Source organism: Chamaea fasciata, unplaced genomic scaffold (assembly GCF_029207755.1).
Source record: "Chamaea fasciata isolate MVZ Bird 193981 ecotype frontalis unplaced genomic scaffold, bChaFas1.0.hap1 SCAF_6, whole genome shotgun sequence".
In the NCBI taxonomy this organism is placed as follows: domain Eukaryota; kingdom Metazoa; phylum Chordata; class Aves; order Passeriformes; family Sylviidae; genus Chamaea; species Chamaea fasciata.
Window position 1 is genome coordinate 4,589,154 of NW_027094091.1, and position 21,742 is coordinate 4,610,895.

Genomic DNA, 21,742 nt, shown 5'->3' on the forward strand with positions numbered 1-21,742 from the left:
AGAGAAAGCAGGGGCCCTTCTCTTTCCCCAGGAAGCAAGAAAAATCCCTCACTATGTATGAATACATTTGGTGTACTCCCTGTGAAGAGAGTTCCCAAAAAAAGAATTAGAATGTGTTTAAAATTGACATCTGGAAGTGCTCATATAGACACGCCTCTATGACCATTAATCCCTTGACCTTTGTAGCTTCTGCATTAAATCAGTATCATAACCTGTTATTTTCCTGTGTAAGACTTTTAATGCTAATATCTCCTTCATGAAATATGAGAGAGGGAACAGGATAAAAATAAACAGTTCTCCATTCCCATTTTCATTCCTAATGTATCTGCTTTTAACTGCTTACCTAAAACCTCAGGGTAATATCTACTATGGAAAATAGATACATATGAAGTGTGAGTCTACAATCTGTGGGTAGCAGAGTTAGTAGGGGGAAGTAAGGCCTCCAGGTTTACATTGCTGCTGTAATCAAGGGCTTTACTGAGTAAAAGATGTGGCAACCATTCAAAATATTTTTGAAATTGTCTTTGAGACTTCCGTCTCATTCCTAACAAAACCAGAATATATCACATCACCTCTGCATTCATCCTGCACCACTGACATGGACGGGACCCCTCTCTGAAGGGACACATCAGACTCTTGGACTCTATTTGGACGCAGCACTGATGACTCTCCTTGACAGAGATGGCAATCCTCCCCTCCGGTGTTGCAGGTTAGGTTTCTTTCCTTTTGTTCCTTTATACTCATAGAATTTTTCCCCATAAGTTGCTAGGAAATACTTGTTGCCCTGATCTTTTTCAGCCTTCTGATATTTGTATTTTTGTAGTGGAGTTTCTCGGATTTTCAGGTAAACAAAGTGAAGTTTACATTCCTCTCTGGAGGAGGGACAATTGATGGACTTCTAGTTTGACCAGTGCGGTGGCACCAGAAAGAGGTGGCAACCTCATTCTCCAATCCCTTGTCACTGTCCAGAATCTATAAAACTCGAAGTCAAAAAATAAACTCCTCTCTTTTTTGCCCTGACGACTGACTGCGTGCGTGTCCTTCATTTCGTGTCCTATAGCGACAAACACTAATGACCGGCTGCTTCAGAAAAACAAAAGAAGTGGCCAAGCTCAGGGGAGGAGGGCATCTGGTTGCACTACTCTTATCTGGGAGTTTCTCACTGAGGGGCAGACATGCTGGGAGAATTGGGCTGATAAAAACCAGGTCTGGGGCAGTTGTAGATCTCTCTCTCTCAGCTTCAGAGGAGGACGGTTGGAGCTGCTGCTTGGGGAGGGAATTCGCTGCTGCCAATGGAGCCCAGCCTGGAGCTGCTTCTCCTGCTGTGGGGTGAACCTCTGCTCGTGAGAGCAGCCACTGAACCGGGACCTTATCAACACCCACACCTCACTAAAAGAGGGACCTATCACCCTCTGCTGCGGTGCCCAGGATCCTGAGCTCGCCTGTCCCTGCCCTGCTCAGAGCCAGGCCGCCACTGCCCTGCCTCTGCCGCTTCTTCATTACTGCTCCGAGCTTTCTCTGTGCTGCAGCCTCACATCCCTGCCTCATCCCTGCCGAGACGTCCTGCCGGCCCAACCTGCTGCTTCCAAAAGTCCTGCAGGGGCAGCGGCAGCAGCTGCCCCAGGGGGTTGTGAAGCAAAACCTCTTCTCCATCCTTTCCCGTCTCGGCCGAGCCGCCATGACCGCGTGCTCCCTGAGCCCGCACCACAGCACCCCCTGCAGCCGTGGGGGAATCATGGCAGCCCCGCCTGGCTGGGAGCCACCAGCGCCCCTGCTGGCTGTGACCGGAACTGCACCCAAGGGGAAACCGCCCGCGGCCGAGAACGGGTCCCGGTGTTTGTGGCTCTGTTTGTCGCTACTGCTGTAGTTACCGTTGTTTGTTTGCTTTACAAGACATACTGGTAAAGAACTGTTATTCCTATTCTCATATCTTTGCTGGAGATCCCCTTAATTTCAAAATTATAATGATTCAGAGGGAGGGGGTTTACATTTCCCATTCCAAGGGAGGCTCCTGCCTTCCCTAGCAGACACCTGTCTTTCAAACCAAGACACATTTTGGCTCCCAACGTGGGGCATGAGGGCATTGAGAGAAAAAGGGAGAAAAAGGAATAACAGTTCTTGAGTCACCTAATTTTTTGTGTGCTGAATATAGAAACCTCGTTAGGTGGTGGTGGCGCTGGCAGCAGTGGGAGGGAAGTCCCAGACCAGATATTCATACTCCTTTTACCTTCCCAGAACCCTCGAAGAGAAACTGTAGGAGGATATACGATTACAGAAAGAATATGAAGCAGCTCTAAAGCATCTCATTGTTCACAGGGCCTAAATCAACTGTAGAAACCACAATGAAATTGGTTTTTAGATAAAACACAAACAACCAAAGTGGATTTTACATCATCAGGCAAATATCCATTTACATCATCAACATAAAAAAGACAAAATACTTGGAGGTAAAACCATCCTCAGAAGCCCAAGGGCTCAACTGAGAATAAAATAGAATTTTACAGAACATATGAAATAGATTTTAACATAACATACGAATTAGCATACGCTGCCATCAAGTGAAGATCAGACACAATGCAAGGACACATCTCTACAGTTAAAAAAACTTCATAGATGGCATCATGTCACCTGTCAGCATTGCTCCAGACCTGTGTCATGATCCTTATCCAGGCAAATTGAGGTTTGAGCTCTACAACCAGAACACAGCTATGGCCCTGCTAATCTGTTCCACCTGCCACACACCAACACTTATCCTTGGCAATTCCCCTTTGCCAACTGTCTGCTCAAACACAAAAAAGTTGCAAACACTTTCCTCTGTAGTTCCAGTTTCTAGCTCATGATGTTCCTGCACTGGTCCTCAATCCATAGCTGTGGTCTCCACTCCAGCCCCCAGGGCCATCCTCCCAATCTCAGCTTTCACGTCAGACACGGCAGCACTGCAAACATTACCCAGATGACACGTTCAGCCCAGCCTCTGGACCATGATTCATACCTAACTCCTTAGACTAGCACTGGTCTGCCCTGGGCCTGGTTTTCTATCTGGTTCATGTTTCATATCTACCCTTTCTGCTTTCCGAAACTGTGATATGGAATCAAACTCCAAGTGAGAACAGCTTTCTGCAGTTGCTGCATGCTTCATCCACCCAAAGTGCCAAATCTGGCAAATCAGAGATCAGATCTGATGGATCCAATATTCCACCAGAAGCAGATCAAGGGCTTAACTGAAGCAGGAAGGACTCCCCATAACAACAGTCTTCCTGTCCACATAGCCCTCTGTTAAAAACATCTGACAGCTGTTGAACAGCAGGTTACATTATTGCATGATGGAGGTTGTCACTTTAATCCTGACTTACAAAAAATAGATCCATTATTACAGAATGTACTGTAATAAGACAAAGATAATACAGCAGAAAGCAAAAAAGTTATAAGCTTATTTCAGGATAAAAACAAAAGTATAATGAAATAGAAAATTACTCATCAACATTTGGAAAGGCAGCTACTCCATATGTGTACAATATAAAGAGTGAAAAAGAACAAAATACAATAAAAGCAACTAAGAGGGACAAGACCTCAAGGAACCAGCATCTCTAGTTTCTTTAGAGAAAAAAAATATCGTGAGCTTTATTGAAACTTTGAAACTACCCTGTGGCCAGTTCTCTCCTCAGCATTCCTCCTCGCCCTCTCTACAGTAGCTGCTTTATATCTGGCTGGCAATGGGACCCCAAGGAGCCGGCTCAACATCCTCCCACCCTCTTCACTGCTCCCTCTCTGGCACTGGTGACCCGACTCACAAGCCCACCTCTGCATCGCCCCATTGCCCCTGCCCCGAGCAGGACTTCACCCCCCTGCCCCGGGCAGCACCTTTCTCCTTTGCCCCACACTGGTCCCAGCATGTGAAAGGCTTTGGCCTTCAGGATTATTTCCCTCCAAATCAATGACTCCAGCGCAACGAAAAGAAGAAGCACGTGTGATTGATCAATCCAATCATTTTATTTTCGCCTGTTATGAGAACCCTCTGCCTACCAGCAGAGCTCAACATAGATGGGCAGACAGACTTGAATACAATTAAATACAGGAAAAATTGAACTATATACAACAAGACAGACATCTACGTAATATAAAGACTTTTCATTTTCTAGGAGTTCTTGCCAATATCGCTGGAACTGAAATATATCAGACTTTTTTTTTCCCCTTGAAGGAAAAAGCATGTAATGAATTTCCAATTTTTTTTCCCATGTACTGAGACATAATACCTGTTTTGAGATGCACAAAATTTGTGGCACTTCACAGGGTACACAAAAGCTAAAAACTTTTTCTTATAGTTTATGATATCTAAATTTTGATTAGATCTATTTATTGAGACACTAACTCTAAAGTGGTATTTACATGGAGGAAGTTGTGCAAAATCATTTAGGCTATGGCTAGTAGACTGTGAAAGATGCATGGTTAAGTGACTCACCCTCATCCTCCATAGTAATCCCTTACATCCTCTTCTGGTCATTTTTTTCACACAGCAGCCTCCCCAGGAAAACTAGCCATAATTTGTTTCTTTGTTAAGCTACTGGGACAAAGTCGTTTCTGTGGCCCCTATGGGTCTCTACAGTTTTAATATTGGGCTGCTTCTCTTCACACAATGAATACTTTAAGCATCAACTCTCTGCTTTTTTGGGACACAAATGCAGCGATCACTGTCACTGCAGTATCCTGAGACAGCCATAGGCCTTGCATACCTGTGGCAGCACACAGGAAGTACCTGTGTAACTTTGCAGGAGTCATCCTATTGCCACAATACAGAAACTGCATATTCCTGCTAACAGCACTGAATCAAAGCCCAAACCAGGGTGGGGAAGGTACTGCATTTCTTGAGGCAGCCTTTATGTAACAAAACTTTCTATTACTATATCCAGAAACATCCTAAATAAAGTAAAATAAATAATTAAAAAAGTCAACTTCACTTTGGGTTGCAAGGCAGCTTGAGACAGCTAATTCAGAGCTTCTTTAATTAAAGGTTTCCTACAGATTCCAAGGACAGGTTAGCAAAGACACGTGTGATACCAACATTAACTAAACACATCCTTGTTGTGCTGCACCAGGGCACAGAATGGTTCTTACAATGGTTTCTATAAGCAGCCAACTGCCAAGAGGTGGCCAAGTTTAATTCTGGAGATTTTCATAGATGCACCTACCACAGCTGTGGATCATAAACCACTGATTTTAATCACCTTGTCTACATCAACCTGTTTGTATCAGCTCACCCTGGATTCCAGATCAGCTCGGACATTATAGCTGTAAGTTTAAAACAGACATTTAGAACTCAGTCCTGGGGAAAAGGTGACTGTATAAGAGCACATAAACTGGTGTATTCTTGCTTTCTCTACTAGAGAAATTGTCTTTCTAGGAGATATATCTGACTTCTTTTTAAAGCTGCTTTAAAGAAAACTGGACAACCCTCAGAGCAAAGGGAGATTAACTTTTCTCTAACAAGCTGTCAACATTGCTAGCAAACACTTTCTAACGCCTCAACTCAATAATGGCAGTATAGTTATTTAATTTTCCATCCTATTCACCAGGCTATATCCAGTCAGGTGCCAGGGTAACAACCAGCGAGAACAGCAAAGTGAACACATTGAACTTAAAGCATTACACTGGGAACAGCTGATACAGTAAGATGATCTGTAGGTAGTTTGGTATTCAGCATACAGATGAATTTGCTTCTTGTTCATCACTAGGAAGCCTAGAGAAGACTGTATTCTTGGTAGTTATTAGGAGAGAGTGTTACAGCACAAGTAAACCCAAGAGACCATCTCATCATGGTAGAAAATAAATTCAGTGTTTGGATTAAAATACAAGAATTCTTGGCAGTTGAAACAATCAAGAAATTATTTTCACATTGTACATGCTGCAATGTGTCTATGTACTTGGGATCTCATGGAGTTCATAAAAACATCTGCATGTTCAAATCATCTGCTTAAAACACTTGACTGCTGGTTAACAGCAGGTTACTTTATTGCATAACCTTTGTTTTCAATTTAAGACTGATCTACGAAAAAACAACCCATCAGTACAGAACTCACTCTACTTGGGCAAAGATGATATGCAAGAAAGCAAGAGTCATGAGCTTCTTACAGGATGAAAAAAAAAAAAGTGTAATGAAATTGTAAATTGCTAATCTGTCTTCTGAAAGGAAACTATTCCATACCTGTATGAGAAGGTAGGAATAATTTACAGAGTAAGAAAGAACAAAATATTCACACTCCCTCATTTAAGCATTAAAAAAAGTAGAAGGAAATGGATTAACTGCTTCCTTCCTGGTCTAGGTTGCTGGTCTAGTTTAGACACAGTCATCGATGTAGCATGATAACCAGGAACATAACAAAAAGCAACTTGGACCATAAAAAAGCTGTCTAGATACGTTCAAGTTGGTCTCCAAAAAAACCAGTTTTATTTGGATTTGTGCACAACCTGATGCTCTTTAAATCTTCAGAGCACTGAAAATATAACATTTCCCCCAAAATCCAGTTGAGTCTGTCCTGAGAAATAAAAGTACTCATATATAAATGGGATGATATTGTCTGTGAGTGAGTTTCTTCCTGCAGGTTGGGCAAGAGTTGGCATTCCTAAGGGAATCACGGAGGCACTGACTGCAGAAGACATGGCCGCATTTTGTTGACACAATCAGTCGTCCACTTTGCACAATCTGGAAGAAATCACAAAAAGCGTTGGAAGTAAAGAATTCGACTTTGCTGGTCTACTGCCATCAAACAAACAGGACTTAGCATATCTGGAATTGTCCTTTACTCTTGGAATAGTAAGGAACCTGAAGATCTTACAATGCCATCCTACCAAGGGTTCCTCCCTCTACCCCCACCACCAAGAAGTGACTTAGACTGACAAGTTACTCTCAGCTTCAATGCAAGCTCTGTGCTACAAGCTAGCTCTCTGTAACACCCCACACCGGCCAAGTGAGTTGTTCACTCCCCCTCTGCCCCCTTCTCCCTCACACAGAATAAATATAAAGGAAGACAGCATGTGGATCCTTACCTCTGAGTAGACATCCATGCAAATTGGACAGCTAACAGTACCAGACGGCCTTGTGGTACACAGAACAGAAAAAGAAAGAACATGCAGCCATTAATTTCACTGCACATCAAGGGTTACCCACACACAAAATGTCACGGCACCATCTGAGTGCACTGACTAGCCATGATGCATTTCTTTTCAAGATTCCTGTGTATCTTTAGCTCCTCAGTTTGTGGCATGTAATAACAAGATTGGGTCTCCCCATCCCAAAGGAAAGGTTTTCCCTAGGGGGATGATGCACTCAGTCACCGTGGTCTACCATGAGAACTCACAGCAGTCTCTTGCTCTGTTCAGCACTAATCTCCAACAGGCCATCAATGACAGCTCTGTAACAAAAGCACTGAGCTGTGCCTTGGAAACGAGTCATTCTAGAAAGGGAAAAGGCTGTCAGAAGTTCAAAAATCCCCTGCCCTAATTTAGCAACAGCCCAGTAACATGCGCATTCCAAGAACTCCTTTTAAAATGTAGGTCAGGAACACACGAATGTGAGGAAATACTCAACCCCACATTTCTAGTTCTAAGGCGGAAAGACCGACTCAGTGTCTGTTACTGAGCTGTGGTTACCGATGTGCCTCTGCTGCCTTCAGCCTCCAGGACAGCAGTACTGCACATACACTTAGCAACAGACACAGCTCGGCTGCCTAGGGAACACATCCCAGCCCAAGTGCTGAATAATATCAGCTAGCAGAAACAAAAAGAGCTTCCTGACACTTTTCTTTACAAACCAATCTCTAGTTTAAACCTTCGGAACTCTTTACCCTAAACACCTGGCTTTCTCATGTCACTGCCCATGCTGAACCACAGTTTGTAATTTATTAATCAAACAGGAATAGAAAGCATGAAAGGAAGCCTTTATCCTGTTATCTTCAATTCAAGCAGGAAGCACTACTAACATTTATCCCTAGTTTCACCTACAGAATTTAACTCCATTAATTCTCCCATTTTTACTCCTCAAATTCTTGAGGCACCGGCTGTAACACTTCAGTAACAAATGACAATTGATGATAACCTTAGAAAGATGAAGAGTCCAACACCACAAATGGCTCTGGCAATCCCCAGCACTAGGAAGGACCCTTTTGTCAATGTTAAACACTGCAGCACTGAGTTCTTTCAGCCTTACCTACACAGAGTAGGAAGGTGCAATCTTTAACAGAGGAGGCTGAAGGAACAAACTGTTACTTTTTTATATTATCCAATTAGTGGATTTGTTCTCTGAAGTACTTAACAACCAAAATTTAAACATCTACAACTCCACTGGCAAAGCACACTATGGATTAGAATAGCACAGGACCTTTTGGTGACATATTTATGACCTGGCACCCAAGAGCTACATACTCAAGTTCTCTCCTACACTGCCTTTTAGTCATCCAAAGGGCTCAAAGGACATCAGCTTCAATTAACCCTGTAATTCCCCTGCTCCCCACAAAAAAACAAAACAAAACCACTTTAAAAGAAGTTTATGCCACAATTCTTATGTCCTCCTGACGCTTTGGAGAGGCTACCTAGGACAGAGGCTGGACAAAGTTAAAAGAATAAAGTAGGTATTTATTAAAAGGCCTTCAAAGGATACACCTTGGGCAGTGCAAAACCTCACAGAGGCCACACCCAAGACAGACAACAGTCACGAGTTTCTCAGACTGATATAAGTTGGTCTATTTGCCTATCAGAGGTAAATTGCCCAATTATAGTTTCAGGCAATGAAGTCACATTCCCCTGGTTTGCTCCCACCTGCCCCGATTAATTTTTGTTTACACTTTCTGGAGCCTGAGGCAAATGGTATGACCTTGGTACCCAGGCCCAGAAGGATTGTCTAGTCTGACCAAAACGGGAAGAAAGCTAACTAGCATTCTACATAGAGTTCTGAGTTATACACTAATGCAGTACAGAATCTGAAAAATATAAAAGCTAAAAACTTAAGGTATCACTTCAACTTGCCTAGTCACATAGACACCAGATTTCTTTTCCTTAGTCTAACACACTGCAGCAGGATTTACTCTTTCTTTGCAGAATGGGGTCTTTACTCACTCAAAACAGCAAATTCCCATCCCACATGCAAACACATTAGGGCTCCATGACATCCAAGGGACAGAACAGGAATAAGAACACCACCTCCAGGATCACCTTGCAAGTATACCTTGGGAAGGACAGTGGCTGCTTTGAGAAAGGCAGCAAATGGCAGTTTGTAAAAAAAAGCAGGGAATGCATAAGTGTTTTTAGTGGAATTTGTAGGAAAAGGAAACGCAATACATTATGAGCTCTGGCCTGTGACTAATCCCTACTTCCTTACCATACCCCACACACATCTTTAAGGCTGTACACAAAGCTGTAGATCTGTTTTGGGCTGGCATTTCATCCCAAAGTGAAAATTGTATCATTTGACTATCATGCAATATGGGATGTCACACTCATTAAAAGAGAGAACTGAGTTAGTGGAGGCTTTAAAGGAAGTCAGGTGATGACAAACACAACTTAGTCCTGTCTGTTTCACACAAAGCGCAACTCAATGTTTGGTAGCTCATGAGGCAGACATACTTTGAATTGGCAGTTTCCTCTTCCAGCGGTCCCAGTTCTCGAGACGCTTTGTCAGCCACATACACATCGTTATCTCTTGTTTCATCTTCATCATCACTGCTCAGTACACAGCTGTCTGACTGTCGCTGGCTTCTTAGTCTCAGATTTCTCCTTTGTCGTTGGTTCTCTGTAATTTAATTTGGTTAAGTTAGCTATACTATTATCTCTCTCCCTGGAACTATCCTTGAAATGAAATATTAGACCATATTCAGCTGGGTTAAAAGCAATGTTAAACTAGTTTCCAAATATTAAGGCTGAATACGTCCAGACATTGTCACTATTCTGCTAGATTCTGACACAAAACTTTTGCTCTCCTCATCTTATGAACAGCTAAAACTTAATCTTGAAGATCCTCAATGTCACACATTCCATGTAATTACACTACCTGTGAATTAATCTCCCCTATAAATGGAAGATACTCCTCCCAATCCTGACTGACAGAAACTGCTACAATCCTATGTTGAGGAACTGCAACAACAGCTGTGTTCTGGGAGAGAGGACTGAACTCAAGTTTAACTCTGCAGCTCTAGTATCCATGTAAAAATAATCAAGCTACTAATCAACAGAACGATATAAGTCACAAAACCACTTCCTGCCAAATTGTTCAGCTACAACTTTTAATACAGGCATTTCTCACTTACTCTTGCTTCATTCAGAGCACAGAACAGATCACATTCTAGATAAGCAGCTGACAACATACTAATACATCTCCAATAATGTAATCAGAACCATGTCTGAAAGATGTGAAAGATGAACTTCTCTAGATCTGTAAATATTTTCACATCTAAAGTAGAAAAACAGTTAATACTTCTCAGTGCAAAATTTGAGGCATGTTAGACTAGTGAATACTATAAGCACAAGTCACTTTCTTTAGATCCTTCACTGCAATACAGGTTAAACAAAACTTCTGACTTTTTTTTCCGTTCACAACCAATATCCCGGTGCTAATTAAATTACGGTCAACTTGGGGTTTAAAGAAATTCTGTCTTTAGAAAGTAAGTATTAAGAGCAGCTTTTGATATATTTTATTTCAGATACTTTCTACAAGCTCTGATACTAACAGAGACTGGATTCATTCTCTAATGCACCGGGCAGATGCTTTAGCAATGTTCTTGGCCTTCTGGAGTTTCAATAAATGCTGCTCAAATTCACTGGAAAAGGCAAGTAAAAAATAATAATTATTACACTTAGGAGAATTCCATTATCAATTTTAAAATGTCAACTCACCTTCAACAATCTTGCATCAATACATATGGGAAGGGAGAGAAAAGAAAATACAATTAGACTTTGTTGTGCACCCCTAGTGTTACATACAAACACCAGCTAGGCACAGGAGTTCCAACAAAACAAGCTAAGAATGGTAGGCTATAACTCTGATTTTGATTAGGAATATTAAAAGTAGTATATTAAATGCTTGTCTGTAAACAACTCTGTGGATGCTGATGGTTCTGCTCCTACTGCTCCAATGGGGTAGAAATAGAGGCAACTTATGAACCACCTGAACCCACTCCTCCCTGCTCCCCCAGTTCAGTTCCATGCTTTAGGGTTGCAGGTGATTCTTTCCCTTTCTCCTCAAACAGGCCAGTTCAGCAGTGATCTCCATAAACACTTCATATTACAGCAGCTGCTGAAAAAAAGAAACCAAATCCCCACCCTGCTCTTGGTGGAACTGGAGCAGGGTAAGTGCAGATTCTGTTGTGAAGTTTAAGGCCTTTCCTTTGCAAAGGCTCAGAAATAACCCCAGCAAGAAATACTCCCTATGCTATTCCTGTTGCTTGGTTTCTGCTTGGCACAGGAGCAGTGGCATCCCAAAACTGAGGCGATAAACAACACTGTCAGCTGGATCAAAGACTATTCTAGCTTGCAAAACAGCAGGGGAAAAAAAAAGGTTTTTTAAAGACTCCTTGGAGTATTAACCTGAATTTATTTCCTCTTCTTTCCCTTGGCTTTACCTTTAAATCACTGGCCTATAGGGGTATTAGAAAAAATTCTTCACCAAGAGTTATCAAGCACTGGAAGGGGCTGCCCAGGGCAACCCAGCAGCATTGGCTTGAAGGCCCCATCCCTGGAGGTATTCCCAAGACATGCAAATGTGGTGCTTACAGACATGGCTCAGCTGTGGACTTGGCAGTGCTGGGTGAATGGCTGGACTCGATGATCTCAGAGGTCCTTTCCAAGCTGAACAATTCTATGATTCTATCTTTGATATATCTAGAAAAACTTCAACTATCAACTGCACCTCTTTATGTTACACTACTTATGACTGATCTATATAAACTCCAGGTTCTGGAGCAAAAAGTTATTTTATGCTACCCTATCCCTAACTGCAAGTGCACCTCCAGAGCAGCTTCTTTGTTATCTGTAACACAGGACCTTCATGCCCTGACATGCCAACTCTGAACTTAAAACTTACCCTTAAAGTCAGATTCTATCAGGCAATTAGAGAAAACTAATTTGACTACAGTATTTAGACAAGTGTGCTACTCATTACTTACCACAACAGAATCATTGTGAGTTAGATCAACAACTACAGGATCAGAAGATTCACATGTGAGATCTACTACTTCTTCACCAGCTGAAAAACCAAGTTAGAATCAAGGTCAGAGATTGCAGAGGAAGAAAACTGCTTGCCACTGAACAGCCCAAGATTCAACCACCTCCTGTCCATCTTCTCTTCAGAATGAGTCCAACATTTCACTCAAGCTTTACCCTCAGCAATCCATAGAGAGCTTTACCAGCCATGTTTTCAGCAAGCTGAAATGCAAGAGAGCAGCTAAGCTCCTCACACAGCTCTGTCAGATGATGACAGCAACAGACAATTCATCTGACAGGAGAATGTTTATCACACAGAAATATAATATGAATCATATAGGATATAATAGTACTTTGCTCTGCATGTTCCCTTGAGGGATTAGGCACAATTAATGATAAAAGTTTTCTGTATCTTAATCAAACTTGGGAGTTCCCAAATTCAGTTTGGCACGCTGCGTAGTGGCAGCTGCTGTAACTCCCATCTCATCTGAACAGACATGCAGATGTTTGAGGAGCTCTTGAGGACCTTTCCTATGCAACTCATCTACCACTAGTGGCAAATGCATTGTAGCTCAGTAACAAACCAAGACAGTTTTCAGTAGGCTTGTTGTTTAGTGGTGCCATACTAGGCACTTCCTAAAATCATGTTTCCCTTCTCCAGTAAATGGCCTAGAAACTGGCAAAAGCACATGTTCAGTTGGACCCAAATCCTCCAGAAGCATTTTCTGTTCTTATCACTTCAAAAGAAAGCTTACCACTTTCCTCAAGTTCTATTGGCTCTGCTTCTGAAGCCATTTCAGCAGTAGAAGCCATGAGCCTGTTTCTTTTTCGAGCTTGCCTAGAATTAACTGTTCCTCCACGGCGCTTTCGTTGAGTCTAAGAGAGAACAAAGACTTCGCATTTTCTGTGCAAGCAATATTAACATAGCCCTCAATTTTGCAACACCAATGAAAGCACACAAGGGTACAGAAAACACTCCTGCAATGGCTGTAATAGTGATCGAAAGGTGGTATGGGTTATCCTTATCTGAATTGATTCCAGCAAGGAAAAATCATCACCCCAGATCCAGATCTCTTACCAGCTGCCTCACCAAGAAAAAGCCTATCATGATGGTTTGCAAATGAGAAACTAGCTCACAATTTATTAGGTTTTGCTGACATTGTGAGTATTTCTGTATTACTGTTAGCATCAAGAGTGATTAAAAACCTTTACTGAACTTACATGAAGATTCAATATACTTATCATCCTGTGTATTAGCTAAACTCTTGAAACAGTTTGCTGCAATACAATGGAAAATGTTTCAAGAATCAGGTTTGCATTGAATAGGAAAATACTTACTGTGCTCATAGTGTTTCTTGATCTAAAACCACTGAAAAAGAGGTACAAACACCAAAAAAGTAATGGCAAGGAAGCTACAGCTATAATTTCCTTAGTTTCCTTTAGGTAGCCCACTGATAAAAACTCCAGGTTTCTGAAGATCAGACGATGATATTCTTCCAAACCTATCAAAGAGAAGAGAGAATGAGAGAAGGTTACCTGTCTGCAATGCTTGTACTCTCCAATACCCCCTGCTCCAAGATTCCCATTCCTAAGCCACCAGTTTCTGCCCAAAGCCAGAGAGGAGGGAAGCCAAGCTGAGTATGTGAGCCCCAGACACCTGCAGCTGGGCCTGAAGCCTCAGTCATTCTCACCCATGAACTAAACACCTGAAAAAGTGAGTTTGACAGCAAACTAGAAGAATATTAAGAAACCCCAAAGACATTGAACTGAAAAGCAACTGAATGATACTCAAGGTGATGTCTGTGGGCAGGAATCAGTGGGAATTTTGTCATAAACAGCTATCTTCAAAGAACTTAAACTCCAGATGAGCAGCTTTCTTCTGCAACCTATGTCCAGATTCCAACAGCTGGGAGCCAAACAGCTTAAGAGGAATTTAAAGCAAGTGAAGCAGACAAATTTCAGTTTCAAAATACTTGCTGATGTGCAGGAGAATATGAGTTCACTGTAGCTGCTCTGTTACCTGCACATGTGCACGCCCAGCTACCTGCCAAGGGGGAGGGTGAAAAGCATAAAGACAGCTCTGAGTAGCTGACAGGGTACTGAAGGTCCCATCTTGGAGCCTGGCTGTGGTACAGTTACCACCTGCCCAACACACAGTGCAGAGCTGGGGCTGGGCACAAGTGGACATGGTGGAGGGACCAGGGAAATACCAACTATGTGTCTTGGGGTGACTGTATGCTCTGGTATCCCCTATCATCTGCTCTGTGCTCAGATATGAGTACTGTAGCTTCAAGTTAGATCCGAGGAAGGTGGGGGGAAAGTAGTGGAATTATTTTGGCACCTGTATTTAAAAACACAGGGGTAAGCCTCTCGGTTTCTCCCATCTCTCTGCTTGCTTTCTCCAGAGAGAGAGAGACAGAGTTTTTCCTTGTTTTTTTTAGCTAGCTTCTTGTTCATTAGCTGAGGCAGTAAGTTTTTTTCCTGGGACTGTGACTTTTTCTTCTGGAACTGTTCAGCTTTTCTCCAGTCCGAAACACCAGAACATCCCCTGGCCCCCCTACCGCCAGTGGGCTCACACCACACCCCAGCTCTGGAGAGAACCCAGCCACACCTTCAGAAAGAACTCTGCATCTCCCATCCCTTCAGAGCAGTGAGAGGTTTAATTACTTAACATTATTAATTATTTTTTTTATGCCTGTGAGCAATCTGATTGTTAAATTAACAGGGTTTTTTTCACTTTCTCCAAGGGAATTCCTTTTGAAGCTGTGGGAACCCGTGGGGGAGGGGTTGCTAAAACCAGCCTTCTATTAGAGGGGACACCCTTTTGGAAGTTTTCTCCTAAACTTGTCCAAACCCAGAACATTATGTTAACCAAGAACTGCTGAACTGTCTCCAGAGCTGACTGATTTTTGCCATAAAGATCAGCACACAGTAGCCTACTCCCAGATGGGGAAACGTAAACATACAATGAGATGGAACTGGACTGAGAGTCAAACCTAGCCTTCAATTAAAAGGAACCTGACTGATCTTTTTCTGCTTCAACTTACTTAATTTCTTAAATCACTTTCATAAGCGACCCATTAACACTGAACTGTGACATTATTAAAACAAAACATGCTTGAGAAAAATGCTTACTCTCAATTTGGTACTTACTATGAAGCCCAAAGGCATACTTATGTATAGTTTATGTATTGATGAATACACCATTCATCAATTTTCTCACATTTTTTCAAAAGCCAAAATGAAAGCCAACATATGCCTTTTTTTCCCCCCAGCAGAACCACATACGCCAGACTTAAGTGAGTCCATGGGCACAACATATCATTTCCAGAATGATTATGTGTAACACCCTCTCCCACTTTTTTTTTTTTTTTAAGAAATCCAAAGTGACATGTTCAGTTTTTTTGGTAGATAAGAAATACCCTTATGTTGTCACTTGGGATGTTGAAGACTCAGGCTACCAGAGAAGGCAGTCTGACTTCTGCGTCTTGCTTCCTCAATGCAGGACTCACATATGCAATCGTTTCCATAACATTTTGAGTCCAGGTAACGAGAATTCTCTTTTAACACTTCATCCCACTGTTCTTAAGGTCTAGATTTCATTTCACTTGTTAAGAAAGCAAGCTTCTCTGTGAGCTTTATCAACATTCCTGGGAAGATCCTATTTTACTCACTTTACTGAGTTTCTGAGATAGGAGACAAGAACTTTTAAAGGCAGACCATGCCTAATGCTGCCATCATACAAAAACCCAACCAAACGAAAAACTGAACAGAGAGACTGTTGTGTGAGCACATTTTCTAGGTGCTATACAAGCTCCTAGTTCCATATGACTATTATTCATGAGTTTGGAGGTTTTAGGAGACCAGGTGAAGAGAAGGAGGAGACACAGAACAAGGGATGAGCGATGGAGTCAAGGGAGAGAACCATCCCTAAACCTTACATATCTGCTCTTTCAAAACAATTGCTTCAAGACAAGTTACCATCTTCATTGACCAGCTACAAATGAAATGAAAAACTACTTAGGTAAACCAGTTTTTTTTGCACACAGCAGGAGGATGAACAGGAGTGAGCAACACATGAGGTATATTAAGAAGCTGGCCATTAGATTATTTGTAAGTTTTATTTCATCAAGAAAGCAAAGTGACATTTTCTTAGATTCTCCTCAGATATTGAATTAGAAAAAATACTTGGACATTAAAAAGCTGGGAAGTGTTAGTTGGTGCCCACACCTGAGAAATACAAAGAAATGAACTTTATATAAGCTTATGTGCTGGTTTTGCACAGAAGTGACTTTTCCCAAGAAAGTTATAGCAAAACCAGTCAGTGACTAGGTTTGAATATTGTAATCTGGTAAAGCCACTAGAAAGATGATATGCCTCGGTGAAAACACAGGTTAAAAATCAGAGAAAATCCTGGGAAGTTCTCTTTTCCTTCCAGCCTGGTAGGAGGTAACAAGGGGGCCCGGCTCCCTCCGTGCGACAGGGGAGAGGGCCCCGTTCCCGGGCGCTGCTGTAACATCCCGCCCCTAAAGCCACGGCCCTGGGCGGCCCCTGCCAAGGGCCAGGCCCCTTTCCCCTCCACCATCGCAGCCCACAGGACCCGGCAGGGCCGGGCCCTTCCCCAGCCCCGTGAGGGATCCTGCAGCTGAGAGCAAAGCAGCTCTGCACTGGGCAGGTGCTGCAGCAGCCAGAACCCTGAGAACCTGGCCCAGCCTCAGGCTTGATTTTACCACCTCGGGCCACTGCCCGGGAGAATCATCGTGCTCTCTGCAGGCTGTTAACTCCTTCCTTGCACAGATGAAACCTGAAAAACATTAAATCCTCTCTGAGTGAGAAAAAAAGAGAGTGAAGACATGTAGAGACGATATGAAGACATCTAAGTCAGTGAAGGAAGAGTTGAGGCCTAGATGGAAGAGAATGAGAAGATGCCTTGGTTTCAGGCTGAAAATCTTTTGTGAGCTATGGTAACAGACTGTAATATGCTAAAATATCCCTTTAAGTCGTGGAAATATGTATTGGGTAGATGATAAGAGTGTTCAGATTGCAGATATAAGCAAAGGCATTTGTAGTGGACTAAGTAAATATTGAAGTAGCTGTGGTCTTATGAAAAGCTTCAATGGAGAGAGAGAGAGAGATGAGATAAAGATGAGAAGATGAGATGAGATGATGAAGATGAAGATGTCCCTAGAAAGAGAAAATATCTCTGTTCCTAGAGATGAAGAAAAACTTTTGCTTTTGGAACTGTTCATCCTTAAAATGATACCCCATGAGTACATGGCCCATTTACAGCTGTGGGAAGCTGGGCAGCTGCTTTTGTGAGAATTAAAAAGCCACAAGAGAACTGTTCCTTCTTGTGGGGAAGTTACTATAACATATCAAAAGAGACTTCTCTCTCTAAAAGAACTGATGGAAGATGATTTTATAGGTGGTAAACTGAGCAAGGGTTTCAAGTTTGTCTCTATACATTTCCTGGGAGAAAGAAAAGAAGCTGTGGGGGGAGAGGGGAAGTGTTTTAAAGGTTTTATTTTGATTTGTACTAATTTCTTTCACTCGTGTAGTTTTGTTAATAAACCTGTCTCTATACTCTTGTAAGTCTTGAGCCTGCTTTGCTTTTCTCCTAATCCTATCTCACAGCAGAAATAGAGAAATAATTCTAGTAGGCACTCAAACCACTACACATAATTTGGGAAACAGAAATAGGTGAACTTGAAATCACTACACGAATTGGTGTTTTCGCCCGGTTTCGACCTGAAACTGTCACAGATTATTTTAAATTACAAGTTGTTGGAACTGTTTTTAAATAGAATCTTTCAGAACAACAACACTGACATATCTACACTGCTGAAAGACAGAAAAAAAAAAAAAGCTTATTGTATTCATCAGACAGCACAGGTTTGAATGTAAAATACCTAGAAGATTTCACAAGACCTGGTGCTTTTCAGACTTAACACCGAATACAACCCAGTGCAATGGTTTGTTAACCAAGTATCTTTAGAAAGGGTTAAAATGTTGTGGGGAACACTGGGATGACTCCAAACAAAAACCTGCACAGATTCTCTTTGGCTATGAGCGACTTAAATGCCAAAGGAGAGGTAACCGTAACAGAAAAAAAAAAATGAAGCCAACCAATCAACAAACTTAAAGTTATGGTGAAAACTGAAGTAACACACAACAGAAGAAATGTTAAGACCATCCTATCCACTTCATATACTCACACACTTCTTTACCCAGATATGAGAAACCAGATTATTGACAGGATTACTGTCATGTCTGTGAACACAGGATTACTGTGAAATGTCTCAGACGATCTCCTGTCAACCCTCAACTGCAGTGGAGGACAGAACCACCCTTTGACCTAAGTGGTGGAGCATACTGTTGCTATTTAAATGGTTTAATTTTCAACCATTAGAATCTTAGAACGAGACAATTGGGTTTCTTTATAATTAATGCAGAGAGTACATATAAGGCACAAATGTTCCAGCTGCCGAAGGCTCAAAACCTCTCAGAGACTGCTTCTGAAGAATTAAGTTGAAAATAGATACCTACAGGGAAGCTCATCACTGTAAAACCACCTCAAATCATCACAGGTAGGTTTGTCAATATCAACATGGCTCATCTCAGGAGAGTCCTGTTGACTAAGAAAATCAGACTGCTGGAATTTATTAAGACTGTGGAAGGAGTCTTATGATCCAGTAACATTTTTGTTTTGTAAGAACAAACCTTTTCTGTGGGGCTATAGATTTCCATATGTTGTTGGCTTACTTGGGAAACCTCACTGACCATAAACTGCCCAAACATTCTGAAAACAACGCAGAGTTTACTTTCTAAAATACACCACAGATCAAGTTTAGTAATGCACAGGAACAGGGTATAACACATTGCATGTTAAGAGATATACTCATCTGCAAGAATTCCTTAAAAATCTTCAAAACTGCAGGACCACTTAACTTAGTAAAGAAGTTTGTTACACAGGACTGGACAGGCCAAGTTAATGATAAGGTCTGTAATACTCTTCTTCCAGCAGTCCATCCAGAAACCAGACAGCACCCAGACTCCCAGGAGTTGATAATACAAATAATTACTGCAGCAACCTCTCCCCCTCAACCCACAGAAAACCGGTGACCTCACTTACAGCTTTAGCTGCAGTTATCTGTGAGATTTATAGCAAGTCTCACAGCAAGATGCACGCAAACATCCCTTTCAAATTCTAAAATGACATCTTTTGAAAACATTAAAAGGCTTTTCTTTGTGTTAAAACTTAGCAGATAAACTTAGCAAGCCAAAAAATACTTTTAACTTTTACAGACTTTCTACTGCTTCACTACAGGATGGTACAGTACCAGAAAAGGCCACTCCCCTTCCTGTTATACACAGAGTTCTGTACATGCAGTTTTTGTTCCTAAGCAGTGTTGAGCTCGGAACAAATAGCATTTCAAAGACAACAAGCACCAACTTTTCTCTGTACTTGAGAAAAAAGAAGGTCAAGCTATTTAAATTAAGAATGTTTACACTAGGAGTGGTAACTACTGCTATTCATCATTTCAATCTCTTGTTTTTCCCTCTACAAGAAAGTCATCATTTTCACCTAGTTCAAGCTGAGCTAATTAAACATGTTTGAATCACCACTCAAAAACAATTGATTCTCTAGAATACTGAAAACTTTTCTTGCACCACTCACAAAACGAAGTCTTGGTCTCTCACATGAATGAAGGCAAATTGTCTGAAGTAAGAGATAGACATTTGCCCCATCTTACTACCACAAACAAGAGATAAGTTCATATTCACCCTAAACATGACAAATACCCTGAAGTACCTACTTAAAGAAGCCAATAATGTCAATCCAAACATTGGGAATGCGCAAGGCACAGCTAACACCACCATTATATGTTGAATTTGTCAAAATGGGATATTCGAATAATGCCTTAAGTTATAGTTATATATTTTTCAGATCCTGTACTGGATTAGTGTACAACTCTGAACTTCATATAGAGTGGTAGTAAGCCCTCATCACAGTTTGGTCAGACAAAACAATCCTCCCAGGCCTCAAAACCAAGGTCATCATCAGAGCCTCAGGACCGAAAAGTACAAACAAAAGTAAATTGGGGGAGAGAAAAATGAGGGAATGTGACTTCATTACCTGAAGCTGTAATTGGACAATTAACCCCTGATACGCAAATAGGCCAAACTTATATCTGCCCAAAAAACTCGTAACTGTTGTCCGTCTTGGGCGCAGCCTCTGTGAGGCTCTTCCACTGCCCAAGGTGTACCTGTTAAAAACCTTTAATAAATACCCACTTTATTCTCTAACTCTGTCTAGCCTCTGCTCTAGGCACACAGTCCAAGGCATCACCATGCCTTCAAGACTGCTTCTCATTTCTACTCCAGATGTCTTTTTGTACCCCTAAGAACAGGAAACACTGCATCAAAGACCTATCTGCATAACTACATTTTTGTCCTCAAAAGATGCATGTACCAGGCATAAAGTGCCAGTCTCGATTTTTTTTTTTTTTTTTACCATGGAGAACACTAATCTTTCACTCTTTTAAATTTTCCTATCCTGTATTTCCAGTACTTTGAAAGATGCTCTGATTTTCTCAAATGCACTACACCAACCTGAGTGAAAAAAGAAACTGAGTCTCTGCTACCCAAATTAGGTAAAACGTTCCCATACCAAAAGACTTTGGTGAGAGGCACCATAAAAAGAGTAAAGATGAGAGGGAACCGGCTTATAAACAGAGATACACCAGTCTGTGTGCTCTAAGCCGGCAGCTACATCTACAGATAAATATGACATGTTCATGAATAACCTAGAAGACCCAAAACAGCTCCAAAAACAACCATGAAATCCCCCAAACTCACCTACAGAACAAAACAACACACTAAACCTTTTCATGGGCCATATGCCCCATTCCAGACAGCAAAGAAAAATGGATTCTGGCCAGGAGAAAAGGTCATTGCTCGTACTTGCACAAGTTTCTCCGAGAGACGCCACAACTCACTTTCAATAGTCCCAAAAACCAAATACAGAAGAAAGAAAAAAAAAACACCAACCCAAAACACCAAAACTAGTTGAGTCTGTCCACATCCTGTAATGAAGCGCAGGTGCGGGCTGAGGCAGGCGAGGAACATTCCCCCCGCTCCTGCTGTCACACAAAATGGGAGGGCAGAGCGACAACTTCATGCAGCTACATCCACCGAGCTCCGGCTGTTCCTCTGGAGAAGAACAGAGCCGTCTTCCCGGGAGGACGGGGCAGGAGCGGCGGTAACCGAGCGCCGCCCGCACCCCGGCGCTGAGGCCGCCCACCGGGCAGGGCACAAGCGGCGGGGCCGTCCCCGAACCGGGCGGCGGCGGAGCCGGCCCCGGAGCACCCGGACGGGCCGGGGAGGGCGGACCCGCCACGCGGCCCTCGGAGGGGGCTGCGGGGGAGCCCCTCAGACAGGGCCACACCCGGGGAAGGGGCCCGGGCACCGTCCTCAGGCCGGAGCGGGGGCGGCGCCGGCCCAGCCCCGCGCACCGGTAGGGACGGCCGCATCTCCTCCACTCCCCCCACTGCGGCCG

At 42.4% G+C, this 21,742-nt stretch overlaps 1 protein-coding gene across 2 annotated transcripts; it reads right to left on the minus strand.

Annotated features, from left to right (window-relative positions):
- Window positions 1–3,971: 3,971 nt before the first annotated feature.
- RNF4 (ring finger protein 4) lies at window positions 3,972–21,493 on the minus strand. Of its 2 annotated transcripts, none has more exons than XM_066185276.1 (8): window positions 21,235–21,493; window positions 13,522–13,685; window positions 12,939–13,059; window positions 12,147–12,226; window positions 10,879–10,888; window positions 9,613–9,778; window positions 7,042–7,090; window positions 3,972–6,697 (listed from the first exon to the last, which is right to left on the minus strand). In XM_066185276.1, exons 1-8 carry the CDS (start codon window positions 21,362–21,364, stop codon window positions 6,548–6,550), a joined length of 870 nt encoding a protein of 289 aa, XP_066041373.1. In that variant the 5' UTR covers window positions 21,365–21,493; the 3' UTR covers window positions 3,972–6,547. The 2 variants fall into 2 exon arrangements, with proteins under 2 accessions (XP_066041373.1, XP_066041374.1); XM_066185277.1 differs by having other exon boundaries at window positions 21,183–21,432.
- Window positions 21,494–21,742: the final 249 nt, after the last annotated feature.